At 41.1% G+C, this 15,787-nt stretch overlaps 1 protein-coding gene and 1 long non-coding RNA gene across 7 annotated transcripts in view; one reads left to right on the top strand and one right to left on the bottom strand.

Moving 5' to 3' along the window:
• Nucleotides 1-12,363, bottom strand: part of LOC141803883 (casein kinase I-like) — a 27,032-nt gene extending 14,669 nt beyond the window's left edge. For 2 of the 6 annotated variants that reach the window (XR_012599614.1, XM_074687931.1), the window contains exons 1-7: nt 12,192-12,360; nt 7,094-8,078; nt 6,859-6,928; nt 3,592-3,740; nt 2,801-3,035; nt 1,982-2,067; nt 1,225-1,309 (exon numbers count right to left, since the gene is read on the bottom strand). Coding sequence is in view for 5 of the 6 variants with exons in the window: in XM_074687931.1 (XP_074544032.1) it covers nt 1,225-1,309; nt 1,982-2,067; nt 2,801-3,035; nt 3,592-3,740; nt 6,859-6,928; nt 7,094-7,378 (910 nt within the window). In the remaining variant the exon portion in view is untranslated. Of the gene's footprint in view, nt 1-1,224; nt 1,310-1,981; nt 2,068-2,800; nt 3,036-3,591; nt 3,741-6,858; nt 6,929-7,093; nt 8,079-12,191 lie in introns of all 6 variants that reach the window. The other 4 variants (XM_074687933.1, XM_074687932.1, XM_074687935.1 and 1 more) reach the window with 4 other exon arrangements.
• Nucleotides 11,376-15,787, top strand: LOC141803884 (uncharacterized). Its single transcript, XR_012599615.1, has 3 exons — nt 11,376-11,493; nt 12,988-13,126; nt 13,328-15,787. It is a non-coding gene; the product is annotated as an uncharacterized LOC141803884 (long non-coding RNA).

Genomic DNA, 15,787 nt, shown 5'->3' with positions numbered 1-15,787 from the left:
TTTCTTTTGGTCCTGGATGATGTGTTGGAGTTCTGCGTATGTTTGAAGAATAATCGTCTCCTCCAGAGTGAAGTAGGCTGCTCTGCAGGGTTTCCTCCATGTCTGTGATTGGTCAGAAGCTGTAAACTCCACCCCGTTATGTGAGCGTGCTCTGATCAAGAGTGGAGGACCCTGGGTTCACTCACTGAGCTGAAATCCAGCTTTTTAGTACCTCTTATCAGGACTGCTAATGTCCCGTTAAGTCAACCCAAGTAATGGAGACAGATCTTGGATGTGGAGACCATCACTGCCCATGTGTAGCTTTGTGGTGCAGGTCCCTGATCTCTCAGACCACAGATCAAAGTGATCTGAGGGGTACTTGTGTGTCCTGGTCTGTGTTTAGACCATCTACAGCCAAGGTCCTGTTAGTACTAGACCTCTCCTTTCAAGTTTGATTCAATGTAATGAAACTCTTTGTTTTTAATCTCACGTGGCTCTGACATGTGAAGTCACCATCTATGTGTGAGCAGAAATACCGAAATATTCATTTTCCATTTGGAGCTTGTTCAAAGACTTTGGATTATTTTAACTCTACTGTGAGGAGGCAAAACAATAAGCTGAGAGAGGATTTTAGAAACGAAGAGACAGAATTATAAATATTACATGTAAAAAATCTTTCTGATAACTCATCAGTAACAAAAAACAAACTACAGGAAATGCACTTTAAAATCCTTTTTTTTTTTTAAATGCAACCTTTGCGATTTGAAAATAGCACTGTATTACATTGCGATGTTGGTTTAAATTCAATTAACTGTTCAGCCCTAATTAAAATTGGTACGATATGTTTAATTAATAAATATCAACCCCTGCAAACAGATATTTAGATGAAGCTATTTTTATAATTTTGTTTTGTGTGAACATGAAGTGAAGAGCAAGGTCTGGAGTGGTCACTGAAGATACCTTTAGACACACATAGTGTGTTATCAATCAGCAAGTTGATATGTTCAATGTAAATACAGCTACTGTCCTGTAACACACACACACACACACACACACACACACACACACACACACACACACACACACACACACACACACACACACACACACACACACACACACACACACACACACACACACACACACACACACACACACACACACACACACACACACACTCTGATGCATGCACCAGAAGCACAGAGGAACTACTTTTCTCCATGTGTGTGTTCTTCTCGTACAGACCTGGGAAGTTTTCACAGAGCACCTCCACAGGTGTGTCTTTTTTAGTGTCCCCTATCTTCTGATAACGTTCCTTCAGAGTGTCAGCCTGGGAGCAAAAGAGAAATCAAATCATTTGATTCACAGAAAATACACGGATCCCATGCAGTTATGACAGAGTTAAGAACGTAATGAAGATCTCAGAGGATGAGAAGTTTGTTCATGTAAACACTGAATGATTGTTGGAATCAGAGATGGGCAATGTGACCTCAAACTCATATTGGTATCATCACCTGCCAACAACCTCGTCTCCCCTTTAACGAGCTGTGATGTGACCTCAGCCGCTGTGGGAGCATGAGTGCAGAGAAAGATGCTTCTGCGTCCTTCATAAGCTGCATCTTCTGACTAAAACGGTCTTAGATTTTTGTCTCTCCTGCATCTGTGAAGTTTCAGATGTTTCACTTTATTTTAACAGTCCAAAAAGGTTTATTTGGTCTGCAGCTGTTTATGTTAGTAATCTATTTATTATGTTTGGGGTATCCTCGGTTACCGCAGGTTACAGTACTCCTTCCTTTTTTGCAAAATGAATCTTGTGGGCTGAGATTTTACACAAGTTCTGTGCAATTTTAGTCATAATAGAAACACCATCAAGGCCCAATTGTATTTGATCCAACTTCAGAAATATGGCTTTGGCTTTGAGAAAAGGTGTGACGGAAATGCAGCTTCTGGTGACAGTATTAAAAGCAGCACATGCCCACCCCTGGTTCAGATGTCTTCTCACCTTGAGACCCTGCCAGGGTAAGCTTCCTCGCAAGAAGTACATGAACATGTGGCCTAAAGCTTCCAGGTCATCTCGTCTACTTTGCTCTGAAACAACAAACAAACAAATAAAGAAAAAAAACAGGTTATGTGTTAAAATACAACAGCTACACCAAGAAGAACTCAAAACAAGATTTTACACAATTAAAAACACAAATCCCAAAAGCACAGTAAAAAAAAACTTTTTCTGGTTCTTCATGTTTCAAAAAATTTGATCTAAGATTTTCAACTGTTACTGTATGGGATAAAGACTTAAGATTGAGTAAAAAAAGAAAAAAAAAGACTTCAGAACCCCATAGCAAAGGCTTAAAAATGAAGTTATTTGGTTAATAATTAAAGTGGTGTGGTACCCCAGTGGATCTGAATGACTTCAACAGAGTTTTTGACAACATTCATAATTTCATGTTCATGTTAACTGTTTGTTAGATGAACCTTCCACGCTCGTTTATTATGAGCAAACATCTGTCAAATCCTGGTGGTTTCATCAAGTCCAATTTGATTTAAATTGAAAGAAACAAAATGTGAGGTTATCTGAGGCAAAGTTTCCTGGGTATAAGATGTGAGGGCATAAGTGATATTTACCCATCAAGTCAAAAAGGAGTGACTCTGTAATGATTGTGTTGGGAACAACCTTTCCACCAAACTCATCAGACTCTTATTTTACTCTTTCATCACATTTAGTAACCTCCAGTGACATCAACCAACAGAGGGATGATCATCAGACTTTAACATGAATACAATCCCACAGCTGCGTATAATGGAGCACATGTGTGAGACTCACCTTTCCCCAGGTGTGTGTTGATGCTCATGTATCGAGCAGTTCCCGTCAGACTCTTGTGTTCTCTGTAGGGGATGTGTTTCTTAGTCTCAGGATCTATGTACTCCTTGGCCAGGCCAAAGTCTATGATGTGGATGGTGTGTTGCCTTTTGGAGCCAGGTCGGCCCACCAGGAAGTTCTCGGGCTTCACGTCTCGGTAAATCAGACTCCTGGTGTGAACGAACTCCATACGGGTGATCTGCATGAAAGCAGCAACAAACCACACAACACAAAGAGAGCCTGAGTTAACCAGTGCTTTGAGGTTCAACCTGGATTTGTGTTCAGGCAGGACATGGGAGCACAACCTCGGGATAACTCCTGAGAGCATCAGTCATCATGTCGGGAGAGAAAAAATTTAACCACAGGATGAAAGCTTGGAACAGGCCCCTAAGCTGCAACTAACTACCAGTAATGGTCTATATATCCACACAGGAAAAGTGCTTCTCCTCTGACATGCTGGATGTTACAGGTTTTATTAGTTTCTAAGTCAGTGTTCATCCAAATTTGCTGACAATGAGCAGCAGAAGGGGAAAAAGGCTCAGAGTCAGAGTCAAATAGGAAAAACACTGGCAGCACATTTAGGAAATACCCAAAGACAAAAAGAAATGTGCCCATCGGTTGCTGTCCCACCAAACTGCTTCATCTCAGGGTCTGATTCACAAAGACCACTGAGCTGGTTGTGTTCAAGTGCCCCCAGCAGTCTGTGAATCAAGCCCTGAGCCTCTTCTCCTGGTCTAACCCTGAGGCGGACTTACCAGCTGTATAGCTATCATGAGGACAGTCTTCAGAGAGAAGGTCCGCTCACAGAGGTCAAAGAGATCCTCTAAGCTGGGCCCCAGAAGCTCCAGAACCATGGCGTTGTATTTACCACACGGTCCAAAGTAAAACACTTGGGGTACGCCCTCTGTGAGAGAACAGACATGAATCATTAATGTGCATGTGTGTTTGAAAATCACACATTCATCACTCATCACTTTGTCCGATACTCATCAGAAATATTTCTCTTTTTTTAATGAGAGGTTTTTTCTTTGTTTGCAGTGATGCCAAAACGACTGACTGAGCCCGAGCTGGTACAGCTGTGAAGGTGAGCTTACAAAGCCTACCCTTTCATCAGCAGAAACACCTGCTGACAGGTGAAAAATGCAGTTTGCTTTGAAATGTTTATTCTGACGCCACTACTTTTGGTAAAAAAATGAATAACTGTGATATCATAATACCATTTAGAAAGTTGACTTAGTGTAGGACTGACTGAGAGAAAATCACAGCATATACTTCCAGTCGAACAGAGACACTCCCTCAAGCAGATCTGAGATGAGATCCTGGGAGCAAACTAAAAATTGAAGAGAACAAGCTACTGAAGCCCACGAGCTGGGGCCGTATCATGGATTCAGTGGATGATCAGGAGCCTGAGGAGGCATCAAACTTGGTGCAAACTACCAGCCAGGACAGCAGCAGTTTAAACAACCTGCAATAGCTGCAGCAGCTGGTAGACTCAGCAGAACCAGCTGCAAGCAGAGAAAATGAGGCCTGAGCAGCTCCTAAAGGATCAGGAGCAACTTAGATCTTCAACTTTAAGAAGCTGGCTTTCAAACTTCAAGACCAGGTGGAGGTCATAGAGGCGATGCTTCAGGAAGTGAAGGAGCTCAGAAAGGGAAAGCTGCAGGCAGAGCTGAGGGCAGAGCAGCTCCTGAAAAGTCCTGAGCAGTTCAGGTTATCAGACCTGGAGCAGTTGGGTCAACCTGAGGCTGACAAAGACCTGAAAACAGAGCTCCAGAGCTTGGGGACAGAGAGCCAAAGGAAGGAGGTGTCCATGGTGCAGCAGCGGGACAACCTCGCAATCCACCTGTGGGAGAAAAACAGGAGCTGCCAGGAGCTGACCTCCAAAGTCAGACACCAGGAGGAGGTCATTGAGGCTCTGCAGGAGGAGGTGGAGGAGCTCAGAAAGGACAGAGAACCTCAAGAGTGTGTGAGAGTGAAGAGCACTCCCTTCAAGATTGACACACGAGGAGGACATGGAAGAAGGAGCTCCAATACCAGACCAGGAGTAATCAGATACCCCTTTTCCACCAAGCTGGTTCCAGGGCTGGTTCAGAGCTAGAGCCAGACTTAGCACCAGTTCTTTGGTTTTCCACAGAGTAAGTACTGGTTGCTGGCTCTCAAAACCAGTGTTTGGCAAGCACCAACTCTTTGCTGGGCCAGCAGAAAGAACCACGTACATTGGGGGCTACGGGCTTATGTCAGGGGGTGGGGGCGGTATTATTGACCAACCAAAGCAGAGTGAAAACACGGAAGAGCGCCATTTTTAAAAAGACGAGTATGGGGTGAGCGAAACAACAGAAGAAGATAAGGTAAGGCCGGCATCTGTTTGTGGAAAAGCAAACAATTCTTAACCGGTTCCTGCTTGAACCAACTGCGAACCAGCTCTAGTACCAGCACTAGCACCAGCCCTGGAACTAGCTTGGTGGAAAAGGGGTAAGAGAGCACCCAGATGGCTCCTGGTGGAGGTGTCTTCAAGGAGGGAGAGAATCTCTCTGTGGAGGCACCTCAGGAAGTCTGACACTTGATATAAAGATGTGTTCTGACTGAATAAACTGTTAAGTAGCTCTTTCTTTCCTTTTTGCACTTTCTATACACTTTCTTACTTTTGTTTTCTAAAATGCTGCTGTGACTCCTGAATTTCCCCTCAGGGATTAATAAAGTATTTTCTATTTTCTATTTTTCTATTCTATTCTATTCTATTCTATTCTATTCTATTCTATTCTTCTGTTTGGCAAGGTTTGTGCGGAGAACTGAGAGATATTTCTGGCCCTGGTTTTGTGACAGAATGAAAAGTTGTATTTGATGAGTGTGTATCTGCTGTGAGCATGGGAAACCCTACCACTGACCTCACAGCATGGTTTCTTCAACTCAGCCTATGATAAGTTACAACTGAAAACTTTTTTTCAGCAGTAAGTTTATCACTGATGAAAAGATTCAGACAAATGTGTGTTTTGGTTTCTGGAGCCAGACGAGTTGGACGATGTGACTCTAATCTGTCCCTGGTAACACAATCCAGCTCATGGGAACTCATAGTAACGTCATCAAGGGTTTGAAACACCAGCCTGAGGTTCTGTGAGATAGCTAAAGTAGAATTAATACCTCAAAGAGAAATATTACTCTCCAAAGGCAGAATTCTCCATGATTCTGATGTTTGACCTCCTCTGTTTGAGGCTTTTAGAAACGTGGAGCTACGCTCTAAATAAACTCACATCACTTTTTATTTCAGTCCATTGACTCAGGAGAATGATTAAGTTTGGATCTTAAAATGGACCTTTTACTGTGGAAATGTTTCATCAGAACAACAAAGAAAACAAACGCTGTTCCTTCAAACCTTCAAAAACTAGCTTAAAGAGAGCAATCACTCCACACAGAAAGATTTAAAGTAAAACTGATCATTTACAGGAAAGAGGACAAACACAGTTACTGTGATGAAATGTCTCTAAAAGGGAAGTAAAAGTCTGTGAAGGTTTAAAGTAAAAATTACCCTTTTTACAATCTCTTTAAAGTGCTGAGGACTTATGTTAAAGTCAGAGCTAGTGGAATCTAAAGATGTCAGTGGTAGGGATGGATACTTTTCACATTTCAAAGATAGGGTAACCAATTTCACTACTTTTGTGTGTATTATGTGCTAATAAACATTAATTTGTTTAATGATAAAACCTCAAAGTTTTTCAATTTAACATATTTATTCTTCAAAATATAACCTTGCAATGCTGTGTTCATGTCCAGTATGGAAAATCGCCTACTCTTCCACTCCCTCACAGTCACATGGATGTGTTTAGTTTCCTCAACATGGTACAGTTTGATTTGACGTGAATTGGTACTCAGTACTACAGAAAAAATTTGGTTGGCCTATTAAGGTACCTAATTCAGTGCCCACCCCTACTCACAGGGCCTTTAAATAAGAGAAAAAAGAAACCTAACTTTGCACTTGTTCAAGAGAAATAACTGACAAAATCTAAGAGAAGAAAAATGATTCTCACCTGAACATCCCAGCTGTTTGTAGAACCGATATTCTAAGTGAAGCTGTGGTGCTCGTGACTTAATAGGCTCCTAAAGAAATAACCAACAGTGATATGTCAGTCCAAACCATGTGTACTGTTAAATCTGAATCATGACCATGGTCTAGGCAGAAGAGGCCTTTTTATCTCTCAACTGGAACTTTTTAACATTTTATAAATGTGCTAACCACAACAACTTGAGAGGAATTGTTCTTACCAGTTTGATTGCCACATATTCATTGGTGTAGAGGTTCTTCCCAAGTCGGAGCTCCCCAAAGTTCCCGCAGCCAATCTTCTTTCCAACCCGGAAGTTTGGTCCGACCATCAGAACACCAGAGTTAGAGCCCCCACTTCTACCTCCGTGCCCCGATCGACTCCCCGTTTTGGAAGACATCCTCTTACCCTCCTCTGTCTCTCCTTTCCCTCCACCCCCACCTCCACCACCCCCTCCTCCTCCTCCCCCTCCCCCTCCGCCTCCAACTCCTCGCTTGTCAAAGTCCATCAGTTTGTGGTAGCCTGGCCTCTCCACGATTAAACTGTTTCCATTCAATCAACACAACTACCAAAACAACTGCTGAGCAGCCGGACTAAGAGCAGGGACGGGGTTTGGCTCCTGAGGTACGGGGTCTGAGCTGTGGTGGCTTCAGTGGGACTGAAATAACCATGAGATGAATTCAAAGAGAAGATGTATGGGCTATATAACACTCATAAAAATACAACAAAGGATGATTTTTGTAACAGATAGATGAATGACTTGAATGGTAAGGGGAGGGGAGGGGACACCACTGGTTAATCGTACAAAGCCCCTCGTAGGGGCCAGAGACGGTGTTGGATGAGTGGAAGATAAAAGCAAGATCCTTCACCATTCATGGCTAGCTAACATGCTATATGAAATAACAAAGCTATGCTAGCTTCCAGCTCAGACAGATCCGTCCACCATTACAGCCATACACCAAGCCCCAGAGCAGACTAACAGCAGTGTGTTCACTGTATCAGGGCGCAGAGTTCAGATACTTTCTTCTGTTAAACTGATCTCCAGGTATGACCACATACCCAGGATGCTCTGTGTGCTGCCATTGGTCTTAGTTACTGTAAGTCCTCTGAAGGTGTCCACTGACCATCAGACTGGAAATCCTGTACAACAAAACACAAGGCCTTGGTTCCTGGGTCCAGAGTAGGGTGCAGCAGTTTAAGTGTTCAACCTGAAAGACAGAGAAGAAACAATGTGTTCTAATCATTTTTTTTAACTCTCGGCATATTAGTGTTATACTTTGAGAATTAATGATGGTTATATTCCATCCAAAAGCTCAGATTCACCAAAATGAGTCTTTAACACAGAAAAAACCCTGCTGTTCATTGCAATTAACATGTGGGGGAAAATCCGCCAGAGGAAAATATCATGTTGTAAGGACAGACCGGTTATTGGCACCGATTCTATCGGGATTTTGAGGCATATTCAATTTTAAAATTATTTTTAAACTGGGTTATTGTGGCTCTGATACAGCCACACATTTTCCTGCCTCTTAAAAATGATGAGAAATGATTTAACCTGTAAATATTCAGGAGCTGCTTCTTGTCACCTTTTTGCAGGAAGTTTGTTCCTGTCTACACTATGGAAGCCCTAGATGGCCAAAACACTAAAACTTGAAGTCATGTGAAAATGAAACAGAAAAATTATAAAACTGCATTACATAGCTATAAAAGGCAGCAGAAACTCAGAACAGTCCAGCTTACTGCAGGGAAGCATGCTGAGGTGCAGTCTGATTAGCTTTTAGCATAACGTTAGCCCGTCTGTCCTCTTTCTCCTCCTCTGGCTCTAGATGCTCAGCAGACCAAGATTAGGGCAAATCAAATCAAATCAAGTTTATTTATAAAGCACTTTTCATACATTAAAAAGAAATGCAGCACAAAGTGCTATACATGTTAAAAACAGCCCCCCCCCCCCCCCCCCCCCCCCCATTCAAACATTCCCCCCCATTCCACACACACACACACACACGCACACGCACACGCACACGCACACGCACACGCACACACACACACACACACACACACACACACACACACACACACATACATACGCACACACATACTGCACAAAGGACCCTGGGAACTTCCTGTACATATTGTTTTAGTTTGAGCTTAAAACAAAGATAAGTAAAAGATAAAACCGCATTTCAGTTATGTTGAAAATTCAAGATTACATTTACTGTAGAAAACTTTTGGGAGCTGTTGATTTTTTTAAGTTTTCATTTAACTTTATAAGACAGGCTCCTGAGCTGTTTGATAAACAAATGCTGAAAGTCATTTAAACAAATTAAGTGTTCAGGGTTTGTCTTAATAAAAATACTGACAATACAAATATTGGCTTCAAATATCAGTTATTGGCCTCCTTGACTACTAATAATCACTATTAGTGTCAGTAATGTGTAATGTTAGCGAATCCTGGTCATGTCCTGTCAGTCATCTACCAAGCAGAGCTAACGTAACCTCACTCTTCATTGTATTGATAGACTCTCAAGTTTGAACAGACCACTGCAGAATAGCTGCTGAATGTGGGTTGGAGGCAACATTAGCACAAACAGTTTAGCCTCTGTGTTAGCCTTTAGCTCATGTTTTAGTCTGCAGCCTGTGTTTTAGCTTTTAGCCCCCGTGTCTCTTTTCATGACTAAACTCTGTCAGCTAGCGTGGTGTTGTCATAGAGACTTGGATGTGCTGGAAATCAATCCAGTCCTGCTCGACCTGATCAGGAAGCTACGAAGTAGTAATTCAAAATCACCTACATTGGCGCTTAGAGGTGTACCATATCATACTGTCCACGATAATACGGGTATAATCTTTTCTACAATATAAACTTTTCATTTTGTGATATTTACAGTGCAGAGGTGCAATGCCCTGTGCAAAATAATAACGACCGAGAGCAAAAGTAGCACGGCAGCATCAACTTTGTCCTCACATGAGGATTTAGTGCCTAAAAGAGGAGCTACCTCAGTAATGTGGATGTGGTTTGGCTGACCAAAGATCAGACACTCTGCAAAGCACATTAAATGCAAAATGTGCATGAGAACTATTACCGTGAAGGGTGGCAACACCACAAACATGTTCCACCACCTAAAGCTGAAACAAACGGCTGAATACAACCAGGCTATGAAGGCTTTTTTTGCCTCTACGAAGGACGTGTGGTCGAGCTGAATGTCCGAACCCTATATCAGCATTACTCCTGATTCACACATAAAGTGTAAGCGCAGTTCCGCTAATTTTGGGCATGTGCCAATTTATACTGGATGCGTCTCTGGAGCGCCTGGCAGCACAGCGCAGGGCAACGCCCATAGCAGCTGGATACCTGAGATCACAGGAGAACCACATGTTCCTGTAGGAATCCCACCCATGATAACTTACTTTCATTGTAATTAATTAGTAAGTCAAGCTCATCTAGCCCCCCTAAACTTCAGCACCTTCAGTCCATGCCTTCTCCTTTCTGTTGGTGTCCTTGTAGAAAGAATGTGTTGTTATAGAATCACGAAGCTTTTCACCTCAAAGATTAACTTTTCCTCCTCCAAAACGTCAGACTTCCTCTAGATCTGACCCACTTACTATGTTTACATGTCAAGCTTGTGTAGTAGTAGTAAATGATTGGAAAAGTTGCTTCCATACTGTGTGTACAACAAAAATGCTGTTTTTCAGAAGCAGCAACCACTGATAATAAATTGCCCCCCCCCCGCGCTTATTGTCATGAATATCATCCCCACCAATTTCCCTAAGATATCGTGATATAATTTTAAAACCTATATCGCCCACCCCTATTGGCGCTGATAATCTCATTTTAAAATGTGGATTACGATCGGGTATATACCTAAAAGAGAGCCACTTTCGAGATCTCTTTCAAACTCCTCACAGCCCCTTTAGAGGTGCCATCATGAAGATATTTCTCCAAACATCCAGTGTCCAACATATTCCAGACCTGTTGTGAGACGGGAAGCTGCTGAACTGGAACCTGCTCAGCCCTTTCTAGCCACAGTGTGATGGACTCACACTTTGGCTTTACTTTGTACTGAACTGGCATTAAATAGATGCTGTATGAAAGATGGCTAATTTGAACATATTTTCAGCAATTGACTGTGAAGGCAAGTTGAGGCAGTTGAGATAAAGGCTTTGTAACTATTCTCAGCAGCTTTCACCATACACCAGGCATACCTTAAATTCTAGTCCAAACAAATCTCATAAACTGTCAATTGAAAGTTTCCCAATTTACTTTCTGTACTCTAAAGAAGACCAATGATTTATTTCCTTTTTAAATCTTCATCACTTTCGCACTGTTTAGTGTTTGTACACAACAGTGAGGGAATGGTATACATACTATTTTTAATTTCCCCCAAGACTGTGCGTGTGTGCATCACTAACCCTTCAACATTAGAGTTGTTAATAAGTACATGTTGGCGACTGATGACCCAAGAGGTACCAAAGGCCTCTATCCGACCGGTCATCCAGTTAATTTCAGTCTCTCTGGGTAAGAGATCAATGGAAAATATTGTAACATTATGTTTATATCAAGATAGCCTTGTCTTACCACCCACATCCAGTGTTTAACTCAGCCGTAAACTCATTGTTATCATATGGGTGAGTACTGGAACCAAGGCCTGGTAGATGGTGGGCAAAAATGACAGTTAAAATAGGTCAAATAGAGCTTTTAGGACGGATGCTGCTGGTTGTTGTTGGGTACTCAGGCCAGAGGAGCTTCAGTTTGCTAATGGTGCTAATGGTAGCTGATAACGACAGAGGCAGATTACAAAATTAAGCTCCATCGGTTGTTTTACTAAATAACTGCATACATGCAACCGACAACCGACTATATTTAGAAGATCTGTGTGTTTTAAGACAAGCTAACAATGTGGTTTTCTCAAAAGTAAAACTATTTCCTGAGCTTGTAACGCAGTAGTTAGGTTTAGGCCTCAGTGATGTTAGTTTGTATGGGTGTTTGTCCGAACTGTGGCTTGACAACATAAGCATCATAGAAACACGTTTATAATAGAGAAAGCAGAAGCAAAGCAACAAACAACAGCGTCAGATACATCTGTATTAACGTACATAAGTGCACAAAGAAGCCAGTGAGCGGCTTTAACTAGCAGACAGCAGCCTGGCTGAACTGATGTTTGTGCCTGGAGTAACAAGAAAGAAGCTAAAACTGGCTAACATGCTAGCAGCTCAGCTAAGTGGTCAACTGACGCTGAATGCCTGTCCATGAAAACAGCCGGCCATAAACAAAGCTTCATAATGTCAGTTAAACGACTGATGAAGTAACACAGCAGCCTACGTACCATCACATTTCTCCTGTCGCTGTTTTTCTAGCTTGGATGACACTGTTTTGGTTTCCTTCCACTCGTTGCCCCGCTCATCTCGTCCTCTGAGTGGATGTTAGTCTCCCATCTGAAAAAAAAAACCCACCGGTGACCATCATGCGATAGGCGCAGAGCCACAGACATAGACAAGTGATGGGAAAATATGAAACATGTCCATTAGTGAGCACTTATAGGATCGTTAACCAAGGGAAAACAAGCTGCGTTGGTTGGTAAAGTACTTCCTGAGATATAGGGAGTGATTTTACCTGATCTTACCTGTTTAAACAAGGATACACTTTTACGTCTCCCCTGCAATCAAACATATTAGCATTAAAACATATTTCTTTAGAGCAGGACCTTTTCATGCAGTCACAGTCCACCATAAAAACAAACAAAACAATTTAGTTAGGACATACAACTTTGCTCAAACAAAAAAACTGTCTCATGAAATGAAGTAGTGGCCAAGTAAGACTTGGCCCCTAAAAGGGATTTAAAATGCTCAAAGGTTGAGTGGGTAAATAGCTCCAGAGTTCAGGGCACATAGGTTCTCCAAAACTCTATTCACAAATAACATGTAATCTATTTTCTTCACATTTTGAATGAAATTTACCAAAGTGTTAAAATGTAAAATGAAGGTAAGTAGGAATGAAAGTAATTTATTATATGTGTACCTGTACTTTTTTTAATAGTAGTTTTTCAAAACCGATACTTCTTCTTGTATTTCAGTATATTCTGTGTTAAGTATTGTGCCTTACTACATTTTACATTTCCTCAGGTGCTGTGTAAAATAGGATCCAAGCTGTCCATCAGCAGTGTGCCTGCAGCTGATCGGCTGTCATCTTTGGTCAGGTGATCAGGTGAACTAACATACAGACTGCAATCACAACGAATCCTTCAACAGGTTGGTCTTTCAGGTCAGTAACTGCTCAGAGAAGCATAGATTCAGTCTCAGTCGAATTCTGGTCAGAACAAGCCGTCCTGCAATCCAGACTCTTCGTAGTGAACTCTTTGAACTACAAAACCAAACAGTGCAAAATAAGAAAAAAGAGGAAGCTCAACTATTTAGACCTTAATTTACTTAATTGTGTTGTTCTGACATTAATGCTCTCCTGCAGGTTAGACGCCAACTCTCAGCCCAGGAAGAGATGACGGCAGTTGGAGCTCAGATCTTACTAACATCTGTTTACCCCACACCCCCTTGTCTCAAAAATTATGACTCAGTACTTTAAGAAAAAAAATAAAGGAATTTACTTTTACATCCCTGGAATCTTAGGCTGTTACTGTTACTTCTACTTCAGTAAAGTTTCATCAAAGTAACTGAGTGGAATATTTCAGAACTCTTTACTCCTGTAGGTAAACCTGGGGGCTACACTTTCACTGCACCACGGATATAACATACCTGTAATTACTGTGTTTAATTATGACCATCAGCATGGTCTGGCAGGAGATCATGTTCCTGCAGGAAGCTCTAGCATTGTTTTCATATCTAACTGCTGGTTTTCTATGTTGACAGTTAAATAAACCAGTTATAAACAGATTTTGATCATTTTACTGTTCCTCCATTGATAAGCTGAAACAAAGACACGGAAAGACACAGAGACATCAAGCGCCCACTCACTACTTCCTGCGTCACCATCAGCCACAACATTATCAGTCTGTGCACTACACACACAAACACACACAAACACACACAAACACACACAAACGTCAGCAGAGCCTGAGTCTGTTTGACTGTCAGTATATCTCTGCCCTGTTTTTTTCCTCTTTTTTGCAGTTTTTCAATGAGAGGAAACCAACATCTGTTTCTCTGTCCAAACTGCTGAGACAAGCTGTGATAGTTGTATGTGTTGACGTCCACACCACCGTCTTACCTCAGCGCATGTCCACCAGTTGTTTTTAAATTAGCTGGACCACAAATAAAGTGGACTTCAACATTTTCACAGCACTGTACAAAAAGGTTTGATCCCACCTGTTTGACCATGGGGAATCATGTCGGGTTAATTTTTCAGAAGTTGATATCTTTATTTCTTTGTTGATGTTAATGTCAGTCTAAGTTAAAACAGAGGTGAAGTAACCAAAGTGAGTCCCTTTATCATAAATGGGTAGGGTTTACCAAAATATAAGCCAAATCAGTTTAATAAAGTGGTTATAAACTTGAAACCTTGACCTTTAACCAAATATTGTCTCATTGATGGAAAACCAAGTTTAGCAGAAAGACTTCATTTCATTTTACTGAATTTAGCGTTGATGACCGTTCGGTTGAGCGCTCTTTAATCTGCTCTCCAGAAAAGCAGGACGTGGGTTTTTTTCTTGTTACATGGTGTACACAGATTGAGAATAAAGGTTTTTGTGACATGGATATCACAGCTTTCATCAGCTCAACAATGCAGAGATGTACATCCTGTCAGGTACTTAGGTCAGCAGCTTTGTCTTATCAGATGAAACAAACGTAACCCTGAAAGCAGAAAGGTCTGGTGGTCAGAGGTAGGAAGTGAAAAGAGAAGAATCAGACATGCTGTTTCTGCTGGTGAGCTTGATTTGTTGGACTTTCACAGAAGGTGAGTTTTTTTTAAATTTTATATTCTTTTTATTTTAAATTGTATTTTGATTCATACGACATGATGTAACTTAACAACGCCAGAAATAAAATGTTCTCCTGGGGATCAACAAGCCTGATCAAAATCATCTCCTCATCTTCTTTTTCAGGATGTAAAAGAGTAAAATGCTTAAATAATGACAGACATAAAGGCAACGAGCCACAAAACAATAAATAAAATTTCAGGTAATGGATATTACAGCTGAGAAGCCAGGAACAGAAGATGTGTATTTCAGAAATGCAATAACATTTCACAAAAGCTTGGCTGTTTATTTGACTTTTATATATTTACAATTAAGTACTGGCTAATAAACTTGGCACAGAGAAAATGAAATTTTTGTGCATGTTGTTTCTTTGTGGTAACAATGCTTCTTGGTAATAAATCTTATACCACTGTAAAGAATTTATTTCTCCTGGCAAATCTTCTCTGCTAATGCCAAACAACCTATCCTGCTGTTAACTCTGTTTTTAGACCTCTGGCACCCTCAGGTGCATTGGCAAAGAGGAACAACCCACAAACTCACTCAGCTCTCCCTTGAAAAGGAGATCTCCTGATCTCAGCGGGAAGAACCTGGTTAAATAAAATAAATGAAAAGACAAACTCAGCTCTGCCGCTCATCCCACAAGTATGTGGTCTGTTAGATTTGATACAATATATTATACTTATAACTTTTTTTTTTTTTTTTTTCAAACATGAGGTCAAAGTGAAATTTCTGTCAAAGACAGAAACAAATACAAACAAACAGACATTATCTAATCACATATCCAAAAAGGAGTGGGATGAAGTATAAACTTATTAATTCCCACCCCTTTACCAAACAATTATTTATAAACAGATGCAGATGTTATGCACTCAAACATAGACAACTATGTCCACGCACCCTTGTTTAATGCTTGGACATTACAACAGAAAACTTCTATCCAACTAATTAATTTAATCAAATTAAGTAATTATAATTTCAGACAGATATATATATAA

The sequence above is a fragment of the Halichoeres trimaculatus genome, unplaced genomic scaffold, assembly GCF_033239565.1.
Source record: "Halichoeres trimaculatus isolate MK-OKI-2021-1 unplaced genomic scaffold, fHalTri1.1 fHalTri1_scaffold_15, whole genome shotgun sequence".
Lineage (NCBI taxonomy): Eukaryota > Metazoa > Chordata > Actinopteri > Labriformes > Labridae > Halichoeres > Halichoeres trimaculatus.
This window is presented reverse-complemented; position numbering and strand designations above follow the sequence as displayed.